The 17,198-nt window shown below is 52.6% G+C and overlaps 6 protein-coding genes across 6 annotated transcripts; 1 reads left to right on the forward strand and 5 right to left on the reverse strand.

Moving 5' to 3' along the window:
* Positions 1-412: 412 nt before the first annotated feature.
* Positions 413-2,004, reverse strand: PtrM4_043890 (uncharacterized protein; the record flags this gene model as incomplete). The annotated part of the gene is made up of 3 exons (XM_066104500.1): positions 413-418; positions 841-1,757; positions 1,809-2,004. 3 exons carry the CDS (start codon positions 2,002-2,004, stop codon positions 413-415), a joined length of 1,119 nt encoding a protein of 372 aa, XP_065959064.1.
* Positions 2,005-2,579: 575 nt separating this feature from the next.
* Positions 2,580-3,548, reverse strand: PtrM4_043900 (RNA-binding protein translin family; the record flags this gene model as incomplete). The annotated part of the gene is made up of 3 exons (XM_066104501.1): positions 2,580-3,291; positions 3,341-3,358; positions 3,406-3,548. 3 exons carry the CDS (start codon positions 3,546-3,548, stop codon positions 2,580-2,582), a joined length of 873 nt encoding a protein of 290 aa, XP_065959065.1.
* A 282-nt stretch (positions 3,549-3,830) lies between these two features.
* On the forward strand, positions 3,831-5,195 carry PtrM4_043910 (ArnT, 4-amino-4-deoxy-L-arabinose transferase and related glycosyltransferase PMT family; the record flags this gene model as incomplete). Its single annotated transcript, XM_001937301.1, has 2 exons — positions 3,831-4,853; positions 4,908-5,195. 2 exons carry the CDS (start codon positions 3,831-3,833, stop codon positions 5,193-5,195), a joined length of 1,311 nt encoding a protein of 436 aa, XP_001937336.1.
* Positions 5,196-5,776: 581 nt separating this feature from the next.
* PtrM4_043920 (uncharacterized protein) lies at positions 5,777-5,971 on the reverse strand (the record flags this gene model as incomplete). Its single annotated transcript, XM_066104502.1, has 1 exon — positions 5,777-5,971. The coding sequence occupies one exon, from the start codon at positions 5,969-5,971 to the stop codon at positions 5,777-5,779; it is 195 nt and encodes a 64-aa protein (XP_065959066.1).
* A 1,416-nt stretch (positions 5,972-7,387) lies between these two features.
* PtrM4_043930 (uncharacterized protein) lies at positions 7,388-12,763 on the reverse strand (the record flags this gene model as incomplete). The annotated part of the gene is made up of 1 exon (XM_066104503.1): positions 7,388-12,763. One exon carries the CDS (start codon positions 12,761-12,763, stop codon positions 7,388-7,390), a length of 5,376 nt encoding a protein of 1,791 aa, XP_065959067.1.
* A 377-nt stretch (positions 12,764-13,140) lies between these two features.
* Positions 13,141-16,739, reverse strand: PtrM4_043940 (uncharacterized protein; the record flags this gene model as incomplete). Its single annotated transcript, XM_001937300.2, has 2 exons — positions 13,141-16,642; positions 16,693-16,739. The coding sequence occupies 2 exons, from the start codon at positions 16,737-16,739 to the stop codon at positions 13,141-13,143; spliced, it is 3,549 nt and encodes a 1,182-aa protein (XP_001937335.2).
* Positions 16,740-17,198: the final 459 nt, after the last annotated feature.

Here is a 17,198-nt window from a genome sequence, read left to right on the forward strand (position 1 = left end):
CTCCATCTTGTAGATACGGAAGTGACAGTAGTTACCAATGAAAAAGGAACAACAAAGCAAGAATTGAAGCTTGTTTTTCCGGCAACGCACTTCCCATAAAGTATGAGACGGTTCCAATTTTCCGTACAATTTGATCAAGGCGAGAAGAAATGAAGCAAAAACAATGTAAGAGAGAAGTGCTCTCAAAAAAAAGGTACCATGTACCCCTCAAGAGAGTGTTTGTGTGGGTGTATTGGTCGAGCCTGAACTAGCAGCCACAGATGTAGCGACCGCTGGGAGGTTGACCGAACGTGGACATATAGTAGGGCCACGCGGCTCCAACATACCAGTGCTCGGATTTCTGACCAGACGATTTCAGCTGTCAAGGACCTTTGAATGGTGCAGACTGTAGCATTACAGCGACTGTCCCGGCTCAAGCCTCTAATGTGCTGATTGATGCCGTTATGTCTCGATCATTCTTCAGCATTCCGCGTTCCGGTTCGGACGACCATGGTAGTTAAGAGTTTAATCAGTGCGTCTCTGTTGACGACGCTCATCACCGGATGCCTAATTCGGTTCCCACAACTTGCGTCGGTTGCCGCCGCGGACTGGGCCTACCTTAGGGGCAGGACGAGAGAACGAGTCGGGATCAAGAGGTGCGTTCGGGTCGTGACGAGGGACAGGCGGTGCTCGGAAAGCTGGGCCAGGGGGAACGTATGCACCGCGTGGTGCAAAGTTGCCACGGCCTCGGAAAGCTGGACCGCCACGACCTCGAGGGGCCATATGTCCACCATGTCCACCATGTCCACCATGTCCACCATGTCCACCATGTCCACCATGTCCACCACGTCCACCGCGTACAGGCTGGTGCTGGTTCGTGCGTGCGAAGTCGTTCGGGTCGAAGACGCGCTGGTTGTTGGGAGTGGTAGCTGCCGGGCCTCGTGGGGCGCGCTTGAATAGCACTTCATCCTCATCGTCCGAGTTCTCCTCCTGCTTGATCTCATGCGCAGGGCTGGACTTGGGTCGTTCTACCGCTTTGGGTACGATCGGGGTGCTGGTCTTGGCGGCAGTCGCTTCCACCTCAATCTTGTGGATAGTCAGATGGTTCTTGTACTCGCGGTCTTCACGGGCAACAGCATCCCGAAGCTGCTCTAGGCGCTTTGCGCGGATGCCAAACTTTTGGGCGATCGCTTGCTTGGTAGGATCATTGGTGAGGAGAATGAAGGACTCCAGGGCTGTGTCGGGGTTTCCCTCTTGGTTGATGCGCCACAAGATGTGGTTGAAGAGAGGTTGGAAGTAGGTAGGCACAGCACCCTTGGCCGACTTGTCGGCACGGCCAATCTCGTTACTGTTGCGAGCGGTGCGGCTAGGAGACTCAGTCGTCATAGTAGGGGTTTCCGTTTGTGCGATTCCCTCGGCAGGCTTCGAGTACTTGCTCGAGAACGACTGTGGCGAACCGGGCGTCTTTGAAACATGCTCGAAGCTGTGCGTGGAGCTCATAGATGTCTCATCAGACATGTCGAGGGCGTTGAAGGAACTCTCGAGATCCTCGTGATAGCCATCATCGTCTGACTCGCTATCCTCCATGGAGAGCAGTGTCTCAGGTAGCAGGAACTGCTCTACTTCTGCCCATGTAGTGTATGCCTCGTCAACGCCTTCGAGCTGGACGCGGCTTGCGGCTTCGTTAGAGGTGACTTCGTCGAGCCACTTGACGGCTTCACGTGCATCGGCGTTGATGCGCTCGGTACCATTCTTGAGGCGATGGAGCTGAGTGAGTGCTTATCGCAATGTTAGTATGGGGGCTAGGAAGCTGCGATACTATAGCCTACTATGCAGCGGTACAAATAGGCGTATGGCGTCTTGCAAGATCCACTTGCGGATGCCATCGCGCGTGCTCTTCTTGACGCCAGCAATCAGAGCCGTGTCGTCAACGATGCAGTTGAATACCTTGCGCTTCGGCGGTTCGGGTGCACGCACGGCGACGTCAGGCTTGACAGGCCGCGACGGAAAGGTGCTGCGACGCATGATTGTCGGTTCGCCTCACAGTGGGCGTCGGTGGATGACTGCAATTCAATTTGGTGGCGTGCGCCGCTGTGGAAAGCGAAGGTTTCGGGTTGTGAGCGATGGGGCTCCGGCTTGAGCACGTCTAAGTGCGGGTTTGTTGGTCGCACTCGTCAGAGCAATCCCAAGGTATCGGCGCAGTGTTTCAGGGCGTGCGCATTCTATTTGCGCTGGGTCGTGGCAGCGCGGGAGCGGGTGGAGAGGTGAGCATGACGCAGAGCATCGTAGTCGCGGGTGTGACTGTGAGGTTGGGCAAGTGAAGTTCGGGCCCGCATCACCGAACCATTGATGAGGTGCTCACGCCAAGTGGGGGCGCAATACAAGCCACTGTGGCGCAGGTGTGAATGTACAGTAGATGATTAGTCTGGTGCTTTATACTGTGTGACCTTGGCGGCATGAGTTTAGGCATATATAAATGTACGCGTCTCACCGAAGCATCAAGGTGGCTGGTGTAGTCTTGTGGCCGTGCACTAATCGTTGATTACTTTCACTGATGGCTACCAGAGGCATGTCGCTGAATCTGTCAACCCTCCACATGCTCAGTAACTCTCCACTTCAACTTTGGCACTGCCCATGTCTGGCATCCATCCCTTGGGCCTCTCGTTGCCACGCACTGTGAGTCCATATAGTCCCTTTTCCACTTTGTCCACACACTCACGCATGACCGGCATCTTCTTTGTCTCCAGCTCAGACGCAAACTTGGACCCACCTTGTACATCAAACATCTCAAGCTGCAGGCGAATTGCTCTTAGGTCATCCAAGACGGTTCGTGGCTTTGGCGTCTCCGTCGTAGCAGGTGTTTGTTCGTCAATGTCCATCTTGTCCGCGTGCTCATCTTGGTCGTTATCTTGCTTGAGCCTCTTGTTTGAATCGACTGGCTTTCCAGCTGGGAGCTTTCCGCTAGTAGCCATGCTTGTGACCGAGAAGCGCATGAGCTCGCCAGTCATGTCGCAAACGCCTAGTATGTAGTCCTCTGGGGTGAAGGGAATCGGTCCAGCTTCACCGCTCATAGCAGCGATCCTTGACTTGACTTCGTCATAAGAAATGAGTGATTGCGTCTCCAGGTAGTGTTGGAAGCTGAGCGCCTCCATGAACTCTTGATTGCCGCCTGTGATGTTGTGCGAGTATCGATACGCGTTGAGACCTTGTACATCTGCAGCGATGTTCTTGTATCGATCTTCGATGATATCCCAGTATTCGGCATTCTTCTTGGCCACCCATGGAGGGAATGCTTGACCGACAGTGCGAACCCTAGTCAGGTTAGATGGTGTTGCGAATGGTGTCATTGGACTTATCACACCTTTGGAGGGTGAAGATGCTAGTAGCTGTTAGTATGTGACTGAGAATTTAATTGATGTATGTTACATCTTCTTGCTCGCCGCAGTGATGTCGCGTGATGCTTTGATGATGCGCTCTCGGCGATCGTGATGTTGATCCAGCTCTGAGCGGAAACCATCGAACATCGCCCCAAAGGCCGATGCCGATTGCTCAGGCTTCTCTTCCGCCATTGCTCCGTCTCTGGGTCTCTTAAGCCCCATTGATCTGGCTTGATCGTGTCTTATAGACGACGTCAAGCAAACGCAGCTATTGCCCGCTAGCACGTCCGCACGTGACACTAACCCACTTATGGACTAGCCTCTCTCGGCTGCTCTTACCTAGGTGAAGCACCTTCTACGAACCTGAGCTGCCATCCGGAGTCCCTCGGTTCTCCATTCATTCTTTCCGTCTGTACTTTTCTGTTCCTAGCGTCGTTTTGTGCACGCAGGTGTCTCGCATTCCTCCATGACAGCATGGCTCTTTCCTCCTTTTTCAGCAGTCCGCCCTTGGTCTTTACAACATCCATCATCCTCCGTGCCATCTTCCTCATCTATGGACTCTGGCAAGATGCAAATTCTCCGATGAAATATACGGATATCGACTATTATGTTTTCACCGATGCTGCGCGATACATCTCACGCGGCCAATCGCCTTACGCAAGAGACACGTATCGTTATACACCTCTCTTGGCATGGCTCATCTATCCTACAGTCTGGTCTGGCCCATTCTGGTTTTCTTTCGGGAAGATTCTGTTCGCTATTGGCGACGTAGCTGCCGGATGGATGATGTTCCGCATTTTGAAAGAGTACAAGAAGATGGATAATGAGCGGGCTTTGAAATTTGCTAGCATATGGCTGTTGAATCCAATGGTAGCTACCATCAGTACGAGAGGAAGCTCCGAAGGACTACTTGGTGTCTTTGTGACGGCTCTATTATGGGCCGTATTGGCGAAGCGCATACCACTCGCTGGTTTCCTATTGGGTTTTGCGGTACATTTCAAGATATACCCATTCATCTACGCTGTTTCCATTGTCTGGTTTCTCGACAACCCCAAGACCGGAACGCGCAAGTCAGCCGCTCTAGACACTACATCCGAACAGATCTGGTCCTTTCTGAACGCACAGAGAATTTATTTGGCCATCTACAGTCTCGTCACCTTCGCGGCTCTGAACATTGCCATGTACGCCATGTATGGATGGCCATTCCTCGAACACAGCTATTTCTACCATTTGATCCGTAGCGACCACCGCCACAACTTTTCGCCCTACAATACACTTCTTTATTATAATTCCTCGCCAGGGGACAAACCGGTTCACTATCCTGCTCCGGATCAACAAAGTGCGCCTTCATTCGACCTACCGCGTTTGGCATTTCTTCCGCAATTACTCCTCAGCGCTGTATTCATCCCACTTGTACTATCAAAGAAAGATCTACCAAGCACGATGCTAGCGCAGACTTTTGCGTTTGTCACTTTCAACAAAGTCTGCACAAGCCAGGTAATTCGTACGCCACCTCCATGTACCCCCCAAGCATGCTGATCTCCTACACAGTACTTCCTCTGGTACATGATGTTCCTCCCCTACTACCTCCCCGACTCGACGCTTCTACAACCAACCTCAATCGGCATCACAGCGCTCGTCTTCTGGATCGTCGGACAGGTAGCCTGGCTACAGCAAGGGTTCCAGCTGGAGTTCAATGGCATCTCCACCTTTCTACCAGGTCTGTGGTATTCTAGTCTGTTCTTCTTTTTGGTCAATACAGGTATTCTGGGTGTCATCATTCATGACACAAGAATAAAACAGGCGCACAGGATCGTTATACAGAAGAAGGAACGATAAGTTGGGGAATCTAAGGTGTATTGTAGATCATGTACTAGTTATATATATCAAAACTTCTCGTTATACAACAAGAGGTTCCGCGCAGGATACTAAATGACCCATCCGATGCATGAAAATGCAGCCTGAAATACTGCTGCTTATGAAAACACATCAAAGTAGACACGATATACATCGTCGTCTACTAGGCCACCATCCGTCCGTCATGCTTATCTTCGACTTCAACCTCAGCCTCAACCTTGACAGCAACAACCTCCCCGTCCACCTTCGTAACTACAGTCTCCTTAACCTCTTCATCATCCCTAACCCCAAACAAAACCCCATGCAACAACCCTCCCTCCTTCACTAAACACTCGCGACAACGAAACGACTCCCGGTCCTGGACGTCATACAGCAAAGCCTACAAGAAGCCAACGCGCTGCTCCGTCACCGTCGTCGCGGCAACCGTGGCAGAAGACATACACTCCCCCTCCCCACCCATCTCCGCAAAAAACGTCGTCCCCTCCACCGGCCACAGAGCATACAGTAAACGGTACGGGAACCCCGACTTAACCGTCTCAGTCTCAGTCATGTCTTTGCAATGCTCATTTGAATTGGAGATATCTAGGCAGAGGCAAGACGACCGAGCGGCTAGCGCCGGGATCGAAGGCTGGGAATGTGAGGGTTTCAAGCTCCGCCTGTCCATCGTCGTCGGCCTTAGCCTCCGCGTCATCAGTCTCGGTTTCGGCTTCGCCATATACAAGCCCCGCCCCTGATCCAAACGCTGGGAACGAATGCATATGAAAGGGTTGAAATGTGTCCAGTGGCTTGGATAAATCAATGACAGCGCGACCGAGAGGTTAGGATTTACGCGTAGACGAGGGAGAAGAGGTAGCAGCGGTGATGAAGAAAGGACGGGGGTGGGAGAAGTGTAGGAGAATGCGGGCGCGCCCGGGCGCGTGGCAACATGATTGAGTGGTGTGAGAAATGCATGTCATGTTGAGAAAGCTAAAATTGAACTCTCACCTGACTTACGAAGTAGATTTTGTTCAAGTGGGCAGGCTCAGTAAGGGGTTTCAGTAGCCGCGGGCTGGGGAGGCTGTTTAAGTGATTGTGAGCTGACACTTAGTGCGGCGGCGCTGGAGTGAAATGTAAATATGGGTGAAAGTTGGGTTCTTGGGCTTGTTCGGTAGTGAAATGACACTGTGATGCTATGTGACCATACAGCTTAGGTGAACAATAGGGACAGCGGCGTGAAAGAAGGATGGTCTGTTGGTATTCAACGCGTATAATTATGTGTTTATTATGGGTTCGACATAGTCTTGGTTTGCGACGCCATGACGAGGGGCTATTATAGGGTCGTGGAGGACTGGAGATTTTTAGATTCTGGAGCAATCAAGATTATAGAGTTCCAACGTAATAAGGCTAGAAATCTAGAAGTCATGCTGTCAAGGATAGGGATAACAAAGGTTTTCACGAAGTATTCTTCCACATACGACCATAGAACACTGAAAGCACGGCTTCCCGTCCGCTCAGCCCTAGTTAACCAGTGTATCGGCGGATTAGTAGTCAGGTGGGTGACCACTGGCGAATCCCCGCTGTTGTATGTTTTTTTTTGACTTTTGAGTTAAAGTTTTGGAACTACCGCATCCAAAAGTCCTCAAATGATTACATCAACGCAGCAAATTCGCGGTCAAAGAGAACCCCTAGCCTGCTGTCTCAAAAGTCATCTTAGACCAAAATAGCGGGCCCACATTGATTACCAAAACCTAACACCTTTCACAACTCGATGCAACGATTTAATTTTAATTATTTTGACCAGCAAAATTATTGATAGATGTAACAGGACATCTCGAATACATATATAAAAGTGCAAGTGCACAAACGCTTAGGTATTCAAGAATACTGCCGACAAAACAACTATAGACGTGATAATGCACTACGAAAAAGACCTCCGCACAGAAGAAGTATCTCAGCCAAATGTACACAGCGAAAACCGAAGAAGTGAAGAATGGTATATGACGTGTACGTAAGGAAAAGGTATCGTGGGGGTATCCAAAATTTTCCGCGCATGTGAAAAAGAACCTGAACATGCGCAAGACCGAATAGTTGACCGTCTCAAAAGTAAACAAGTCAAGAAAGGAAACGACGATGTGGCGTATATCCAAGATGAAAGCCCGAAAAGAAATGTAAACAAAGAAAAAGTAGACTGGGTTTCAGTCGACGTCCCACATGGGAGGTACCCATTCCTGTCCGGGGTAGCTAGTAGCTTTCATGGTCGGTTCATCATCATCGTCAGCCGGCAACTCAAATACCGGCCTACTATGACTGCCGCGTCTCTCCCAGCCAGGAGCACCTCCATTGGACGAACCGCCAACACTGCGAAGACTACCGACCTGCCCGCCACCGGAAACGCTGCGTTCAAGCTCCCTTGCTCTCGCCCTCGCAGCTTCTCGTTCCCGCCTTTCACGTTGACGAACCTCGCGTTGCTGTTGTTCGCGCTGCAGGCGTTGCATGTGTATGAGATTTTCTTGGCGGGAAAGCTGGAGGCGGAGTGAATCAGCGCCCATGTCTGCTTCTGTACGCTGGGGCGATGCAGCCATTGATGCTGGTTGCGGGTGTTGTAGAATCCCGATGGAAGCTTGGCGTCGTCGAGTGTCTGAGTGTCGGCGAGCCTCCATGTCCATGTCCGTTCTAATATTAGGCGGCCGAGGTACCTCCGGTCTATTTTTATCCAAACCGTCGTTGGTCACTCCAGGACCATCGTATGAAGGAGGGGCTTCCTCTGACACTTCCTCGTCATATTGCGGTATATTGTGGGGTGATTTTCTATACTTGTGATCTGGCGATGGGTGATTATAGATGTGCTGTTGCCCATTCATCAATGGCGACATCGTGTTGGGGAACGTAGGTCCCATAGGGCTATGTGGTATCTTCGGCGGTGGAGGCGGAGGTGGTAAGGTTGAATTCGAATTTACAGATCCGACTAGGATACTCGGGTCGGAGAACATAGGTGGTGGATGTTCTGGGTGCTGTGGGAATTCTCCAGGATGTACGGGCGTAGGCTGCACGGGCGTTGGAATACGACGAACTGTTAGAGACTCCCCACGGAGATTGGGCGACGACACTCGGGTTTGTGGCGAACTGCGAGGCAGCACCTCTTTGAATCCGCCACCATGTACTTGAACATGTGGAGGCGCAGATGTGGGCGTTAAAGGTCGTGGTGATGGCGACCCGGCGGCTCTCTCAGCTTGCTGCTGTTGTTGAGCAGTGAAACGCGCTTGCATATACTGATCTTGACGTGCTCGGACAATATCTTGTTCGGTAGTTCCTACTGGGAAGTTGAGATGCCATGGCCGATTTTGCTGATGCACTTCGGAAATGCTGCTCATTCTTGGCTTCTGGGCCCGTTGCCCTCCTGGTACCAGTGGATAACTCGGCATCCCGGGAGAGTTAGAGATCGGCGATACGACAGACACAGTACTGGCATCTGAATGCGTACGATGGTTCGGAGGGTGGGACCGTGCAGAAACCTGGGGTGAGATTGCTGGCATTCGAGGATCCGAATAATGCCGGCCGAACTCATCACGTGAGACATGCATTCCGGAATCATGCTGAGGTAGGTAAGGTCGATCCAAAGGAGACACAAAGGCACCAGACACGTGACTGTATGCAGCAGGTATTGGAGGCGCTTCATACCTGGGCTCTACTGTAGGAAAAGTAGCCGGTTGGGAGACAGGAACTTGATCTTCGTAAGAATCGCGGGAGCTTGGCCTAGAAGCATTGTTGTGAGTCGGTGGTGGAGAAGAATGCTGTCGCTGCATCTGATTCTGAGAGTCGCCGGTCAGTGGTACTTCACCACGTTCATATTGGGGCTGCCCCTGTTCTCGCTGCATCTGTTGCTGTTCTGCTAGTCTGGCTTGGTGGACTAAATAGTCCGGAGAGTTCTGATGTGAATGTTGCTGTGCTTGCTGTTGCATATGTCGAGAATCGCCGTAGACGCTCTGTCCTTGCCCACTTGGCTGCCTATGATGCGGTGGTTGGAACTGTTCCGTTCGTGACTCTCGATACGATTCTTGCTGGCGCAATAACCGCTGTTGTCTATCATGTTCTGCCTGTTGTCGTGCGGCTAGAGAAGCAGCGTAGGCACCCTGTTCATTGGATAATGGTTGCCTACCACGGTTCTCAGGAGCATCAGTCTGGCGGGACTGGAAATCCCTTTGTCTAGCTCGGTTTTCCACTTGCCGCTGTTTTGTTGCAAGAAATGCAGAAGCCTCTCCTGGATGCGCACTCGTCATTGACAGCTGGGGTGGCTGTGTCTGTTGCGACTGCTGCAGTGGCCTCTGTGCATACTGATTTTGAGCATTCTGCGTGGAGACATAGCCCGGCCCAACAGGTTGAACACTTTGTACAGTATGGGGTGGGAGTTGCCCAGGAGGGTAGTATGCCAGCCCAGACTGCGGTGGTTTGTGTGACTGTTGCTGAGACGCCCATTGAGGAGCTGGAACCACTGCTGGAGGCGCAGGGGAGCTCTGCCGAGCCTTTTGTGCTTTCTTGTCCTCTTTTGATAACTTGAACTTGGCAGTCAGTCCGTCACCCGCTGCAACGCCTCGACCAAATAGCGCACCTAGGCCAGAGAATCTTTTCTTTTTGTTGGTTTCCGGTGCTCCGGCTGTAAACGGTCGACGGGGCTGCGTGTCAGCGTGCGACGTCACGGAAGGTTGTTGGGACTCCACGCCATTGGGGAACGACTGTTGTACCATGCCTGGGCGAATGGGTGGCTCAAAAGATCTTGGCTGCTCTATCGTCCTATTCACAAAATCTTGGTTTTGATGTGGAAACCCATTGGTGTCTGACTGAAGGCCGTTGGATGTTGTCGGAAGTGACTTCATACCCGGATTAGACGTGTTACCCGAGGTTGAATGATCATTTGAACTTACTTGAGCCTTTGCGCCAAGACCCTTTAACATTGACGATAGCCCGGGCTTAGCTGAAGGTTTCTCCTGTTGTTGCAGGATTTCCTGGGCAGGCGGTTGGGCGGAAGGAGCCTGTGATTGAGGATTTTGTGCTTGCTGCTGCATCATCTGCTGATGAGACTCGTACTGATTCCTCGGTGCTTGGTCTCGTCCCAGATCCTGTGGGTAATCCATAGAACTCGATGGACCTGGCTGCCCTGAAGCTGTTCTTCGTCCCATGGCATTGTGCCAGCTTCGGTTCGAGATCGGGCCGTTCTCCTGCGGTTGTCCACTGATATCATGCCTATCAGACGGTCCTGGTCGGGAACTCGGTTCGCCATGCTGATGAGAAGGATTAAGATGTATGTTTTTGTTAATAGGGTCGATTGATTTGACAGCTCTAAGGATATTCTTGGGCTGGCCCGAGCCTGGCGTCGGTCTGGCATGGTTTGGCGATAGATCCATGTGTGTCGGTGGATTTGTGGAATATACCGTTTCTGATTGACGTGCAAAAGGGTGCTGCACGTGACTTTGAAGCCCATCGGGTACTTTCTCCTCGTTTGATCGATTGATTTGATCCTGGGGCTTGCCATCTTGGTCGTTAGCACCTGAGATGAAGCTCATTGGACGCTCAAAGCTGAATCTCGGTCGTTCCTCATCTCGTGGCTCTGGTGTAGGGCCTGTATTTGGCGTAGATGACTTGATTGGCTGTGGCTGCCCAGCTGAAGCGGACGCTTGAGAATGTGCAATCCGTAACGGCCGGCCACGGTCATCTCTCACATCTTTCACAACTCCATTGTGATCTGCGTAAAGATCATAATCGTCGTCTTGGCCGTTTGCCGGGTGGTGGGTATGCCACGTCGGACTCTCCTCTGGAATCTGTGCTGGAGCCATTGACGGCTTCATGGATGACTCGGGTTGCATTCGACGAATGGTAGACGGAGTGGATCTCCCCGTGGAGGCTTGAGAATACGGAGCGCTGCCCTCATCAGAAACCATGGCAGAGATCTGGGAGAGAATGGATCTCGATCTCTCTGGAGCGACCATGGCAGAGTTGGAGGCCTGCAGCTGTTGGGTCTGCAGTCTAAAGTCTGGATAACCAGCCTGATCCCGGAATTGGCCATTTGACATTGTGTTCTGGAAATTGTCGGCATGCGATTCTGTAGCCTTGGGCGTTCCGGGGCTACTTTGGACGATGCGCGGAACCTGCGCGGGAGGCGCGACGAGGCTGCTATCACCTCTCATCTCTGCCAGTCGCTCTGCACCGGCGTGCGATTGAACATCGATCTCAACGTGTTTCCATGATGCAGCAGAAGAATTGGCTTCGTCCCCTACTTGATGGATGGGCGACGCGGAGACGCGGCGCGTCTGCAAGGTGCCACTGTCAGCAGCAACACTGCCCCCCGCTCGACCAGGGTTAAGCGAAGTCTCGCCGTCCCGTTCGACCTGCTGGTGGGCTGGGGTTGTAATCTCGCCAAAACCCGTTGAGCCCAGCATATCCAGCACATCACCTGGATCTTCGATACTCCCTTTCAAAGATGAAATCGCCCGTGTCGGTAGAGATGCATGTTTCCGGGCAGCGTCTTTTACAGCCAATTTGCTCAGTTGCAAGTCACTTTTGGTGAACCAGACGAGACTGAGAGCGCGTTCTGCGTCCTTGTCCACTGTCGAGGCAATGCCATCACTGTCATCTTGTCTCGGCCCATGGTTGATCTTCAAGGCTTCACCGAACCCTGCTGCGAAAGGGGCTAGTACCGGGCTGATGCTGTCGGCCCTTTGCCCCGCGTCCAGCCCTGGTAACGTAGATATGTCTCTCCCACGTAGACGCTCGTCGTCGCTATCATTATCGCTTACATTCATGTACTCGTTGGTATACGTGTAGGGTGATTTACGTTCATATGTAGAAGCCGAAGGGGCATCGTGATGCAACTTTGGTGGTAGATCGTCATCATCATTTCTCGCCTCGTTTGGCGCCTCATCAGCAAATCCGAACAGGAAACCACTATCCCGAATATTCTCTTGTGCGCCTGATCCCGTATCCAATACTGGTGCATACTGAGGTATCTTGATGTCTCTAGTAATTGCTGATGGCGTTGAATGTCTACTAGGTACTGGAGGCGTCGCATACCGAATAACAGATTGCAGTATTCGATGGCTGGCACTATCCTGACTGGATCTGCGCCGGTAATGTCTGATCGCAACCTCATCCGGAATAGCAGGTACGGGAGGCACGTGCTGTTCCGCATCCTTATCCGGGTTTGAAAATGCACTTTTTGCCGGCGACGGCAGTATTCCCAAGCGTGATTCAGCCGAGTTGAGACGTTGCGGTGTAGTGGCACTGAAGTAGGAGTTCAATGCCGTCGGTGGCACACCCGGCACGTTATCCCAAGAATCTGGACCCTTGTGGAAGGAGTTTCCCCGATCATCACCCATCAAAAACTGATGAAGCTCGCGAGGCGGTGATGGCTTGGGCGTCGTGCCCAAAGCCAACGGGATATTGTTGGGCAATGCAACACTACTCGGTCTGCTCCTGGATCGACTAGCGCGGCGAAACTGCGTGGAGAAGGAGAAACGGCGCTTTTTCTTTTCCTCGCCTGGGCTTGCACTCTCTGTTTCCTTCTGCGTTGCTGAGCGCATCAACGTTGCCGCCAGCCCTGTCGGTGCTCTTGACCTCCTTACCACCAGTTCAGGTTCTTCGGAAACATTGCGAGAGGCAGGTGCCGACTCCGTTCGAGTATGCGAAGTAGCCTACATCAGGCATCACATCAGCTTTGCAATATGTAGTGGTGTGAAGTCGGACGACTTGTAATTTAGCCTTGAGATTACATTGAGATCGTTATGGAGCTACAAGCGAGGATACGGCCGTAAATTGGAAAAGAATGAAAACGCCCAAAGCAGGTCAAAACGCCACATTCGAATTCCATACGAGCCCGCCCTATCACACGCCGTAGTCCATCCGTCAGGAAAAGAGTCTTTGGAACAATCCTACACTGTGCCATACAAGAACAAAGAAATCATTTATCTACCTTTTCGCGGCCAAATCGGCTCTTGCCTTTAGCAAAAAAGCCCTTGGCGCTGGTCATGCCCTTCCCGCTCAGTACATTAGCAGTATGGAGCAGGTCCTTGCCCTTGAGTTGCATTTGCTGGTTGGCAATTCGTCCACCAAATCCTGAGCTAGATGGCGCGGCAGCAGCGGGAGAACTTGGGACAGGTGCGCTGGCGCTCGTATGCTGTTCAGCCCCCACATCGTTGCTACTAGAACCGGCGAGTTTTCCAAACAGAAGAGAACCAGTGTGTCTATGCCGTGTCGACGACGTAGGCACTCGCTGTATTGGGTAGGTCTGAGTGGCTAGCTCGGGGTGTGCTTCGAGAGTAGAAGCTAACCAGCTGCCAAGCCCATGATCAGCTGTCGCCCAGTAGTCGCGCGTCTTGTTGTAGGTTTCAATTCGCTCCGACGCTGAATTCAGTGTCGCAATCTCACGAGCGCCTAGAGGCTTGTCCGAGGTTGGCGACTTTGCCGAAACCTCCTGTGTCACGGTCGGCGTCTTGGGTGCTTCGAGAGGGGATACGTCCGCATGCTGTTCTGAAGGCTGTTGGGCTGGTGCTTCTGGCTGTTGTTTCTCAACAGGGCTGGACTCTTTGGACTGACGGTTATCCGCGCTAAGACGTGGAGGTATATCCACAGCTTCTTGATTGAATTCGGTATTGACAACGTGAAGACCGGGCGAGTGTGTCTCTTCTCGAGTGGGGCTGGGGACCACAGGTATGGGGTCTGCAGGCGGAGAAGGCGCCGGTCTGTTAGGTTCGTTGACAGGCTCAGGTCTGATGACTGCGAGCGCATGACCTGGCCCAAAGTATGAGTCGGGAATGCCTTCAGGATGTGACTCATGTTCCAGTTCTGGAGCTCGTTCCATCGTAGGTGAGGGAGTTTTGATATCCTGGGAGGACTTTGTTGGCTCAACCGTAGATGCATTCTGTGTTTGCTCGTCTGGCGCTTGAAGCCGCGGGTTGCTTACTTCCCAACTAAAGCGACTGTTTATGACCGGTTTCGTTGGTTCATCCGATTGCGGAAGAAAGGTGACAGTTGCTGCTGGTGATTCAACCTGGGCGTTGCGCTCGGCGTCCTGGAATGACTGCCGAGAAGCGCGATCTTCTGATGCCCAGTACGTTTCATACTCACTGGGTAGTATAGAACTCGCGCGGTTTGCCTCGGGGCTGGTTGCTTGGAGTGAGCTACGGCTCGGATCATTTGCCAGGGACTCTGAGGTCCCGAACGGACTGAGACTCGCAACAATTTCTTTCCGTAGACGATCACTTTCTTCATCCTCAGCTGTCGTCTCAGTGCTTAATTGAGGATCAAGAGTTGGCCGTTCCGGTTGGCTCTTGAAAGCTTCCGAAGGCTTGTCTTTCAATGGCGCAGGTGGTGGAAATTCAGACTCTGGCGTATCTTTTGCAGGAGGACTTGGCGGGGCACTTGGAGAAGAATTCAATGTGCGATAGCTGAGGGGCCTGGGTAAATATTTACTGCGTCTCTTCTCCTGTTGGTTGTCTGATGCGCTTTCATCTGCACCCACAGTTGTAGCTCCGGCGTCTTTGGGCGCAGAGATCGGGTCAGATGTTTCCGTCTCTTTGTTAGTGATTTCAACAACTGGTTGTTTGGGCGTTGTTGGAGTGAGGTCAGGCTTGTCGAGAGATGTCAGATCGTTACTCGAGCGGTTCAATCCTCGGTCCTGCTCTCCGTGCTCTGATGGTGTCATGGTCGTGGTGGCGTATGATTCCCACTGTCCAGGAAGATGGGGGCGAAACTCTTTAACAGGACTGCTGGGTTTGCTATGGCTAGCTTTCGTTGGTGAAGCTGAACGAGAGTTGTCACGACTTCGTTCCCACGATTGAACGCTGTTTCTTGAACGGATCGACTGTGTGGACCCACGTCTCGAAGAGGCGACCTCACCGAATTTGCCAGCTAATGCCTGTACACGACCTTTGCTTGGCGACTCTGAGCGATCGCGTGGTAGAACATCTTCAATGGGAGATTGCGCATTGTGCGAATCCAAAAAGGTATTCTGTGACTGACGCTCTGCTGCACCCAAATCGGAAGCTCCAGCATCGGAGCCCTTTCTTGCGGCACTTGCAATGTCCGCCTCACGGGCAGCATACGCAGCAGATGGGCCTTTGAGACCACCCTCCATTGCTTCAGACGAATCGTTGCTTTCTGTTGTAACCAAGGCGGATACTGGTTCCGGTACGCCTTTGCTGGGCGTCAAGACTGGTGACCGGGCCGGACTGTCGCCACGTGTCGGGGTAGCTAGACCACTGCGGGGGTTTGATGAGCTCGAGAAGTTGCGAGAGTGGCCAGGTGAGGGTTTTCGCGGAACGCGGTGCATAGGTTCAATGGCGATCGCGGACGTTGGCTGGGTAACAGGTGTCGTCGCCTCGCTAGGCTCTTCTGCAATTGCGGGTGTACTACCTTCGGCCTGGTTGCGGGCTTTCAGCGCTGATGTTGCAGAGCTGGGCACGCGACTCATGATTGGACTGATTCCAGAGGTACTACCAGTGTTGCTTCGCAACAAGTCTGAGCCCGAATCGTTTGATATGGGCGTTGGCGGAACCGAGCGCGACTCATCAGTGCGAGTGAATGCTTGATCAACAACAGAGCGCAAACCCTCGTCATCCTGCTGATGGGACGGTTGTTTGTCTGCGGGCAGAGATGTAGCATCAAAATCAGGTAAGTACTCGCTCTTGCGCTCTACAACTGTTTCCATGGGCTGCAGCGACTTGCCGTCGTCCTGGGTTGATGCTGCATCGTGGGGTAGCGGGGAAGTCAGAGAATCAATACTTGGTCGCCCTGAGTCCAACGATGCGCGTGCCTGTTCTTCCTGGTGGCGTTTGTAAATATCCGCTGGTCTAATAAAAGGCAGCGGCTTGTCAGTCTGGCTGCCTTTGCGTGATCGTGGAGAAGTAGCAATTGGGGACGCTCCTGCTCCTATGCTGCTTTTCCTTGGAGGGAATTGGGTATTGGCGTTTGCATTAAAGTCAGTAGGGACCTGTGAGATACGCGTCTGAAGCGGCGGTGGCAAGGCAGTCGGGCTGAAGTCGCTCCTGCTATCATCATCACGACCTTGGTTGTTACTACTGCTGCTTGCATGTCCCTGGGTGTCTACATGTAGCGGCGCATGTCCCGAATGCGCAGACGGTATAGTCGAAGAAAAGGCACGCTGTTCCTCTCCATGTTCAAAGGAATTCCTTCGGCCCCTGGGAAGAGGCGCCTGCTGAGAGGGATCGGTAAAGCTCCGCGACGGCTGCTCGGTGCGCTGTGCGTAGTATCGCTGTGCTGGTGTCTGGACCTGTTCTGGCTCCCGATTGACGCCATATTCGTCATATTCGTCATATTCACCCCAATCGTCGCCATCGTAGGCGTTCTTCTTTGCTTGCACCCATTTCTTGGTCTTGGCGCGATTAACATTGGTCTTGAAGGACACGGGTTGGCCGGAGGTGAAAGGAGAGGCGCTCCGGTCGCTAATTGTAGGGTCAGCCCACGGCAAACTACGTCAAGAAGTGCAACCTACAGCGGCGACCGGGCTTCTTCCTGGTTGAAGCGGAAGGGGCCAGACATGATGCAGTAGACTTGATGTGAGGGTTGGGTATGCGCACGACGACTCTATCACAGCGCTCCGCGGGACTAAGCCCAAATGCTGCTATATTCTACTGCGCATAAAAGAAAGAAGCAAAGAGCGGCTGTCGGCAGATGATATCTATGCGACAATGCTACTATCGGTAGTGCGCAGATGCAGCGACGAATGAGTTGGGTAGGAAGCGTGGCTGGAGTAAGCCGGGAGGGACGATTCGGCTTCAAGCTTCGCGGGAAGACAGACGTACGTCACCTGCTGCGCCTGTGAAAAGCACGACCCAATCGAGGACAAAGATGACACGACTAATCTACAGTGAGGATAGCGAAGACAGTGACAGAGTGAGAGGTGCAACAAATATGACGAGGTCTGAAGTATTGCACTTGTTTCTCCGCACGGCTTCGCGGCTAGGAAGACCAGCGCCACAGCTTTGTTCCGTCCCAAGG

Source organism: Pyrenophora tritici-repentis, chromosome 10, assembly GCF_003171515.1.
Source record: "Pyrenophora tritici-repentis strain M4 chromosome 10, whole genome shotgun sequence".
Lineage (NCBI taxonomy): Eukaryota > Fungi > Ascomycota > Dothideomycetes > Pleosporales > Pleosporaceae > Pyrenophora > Pyrenophora tritici-repentis.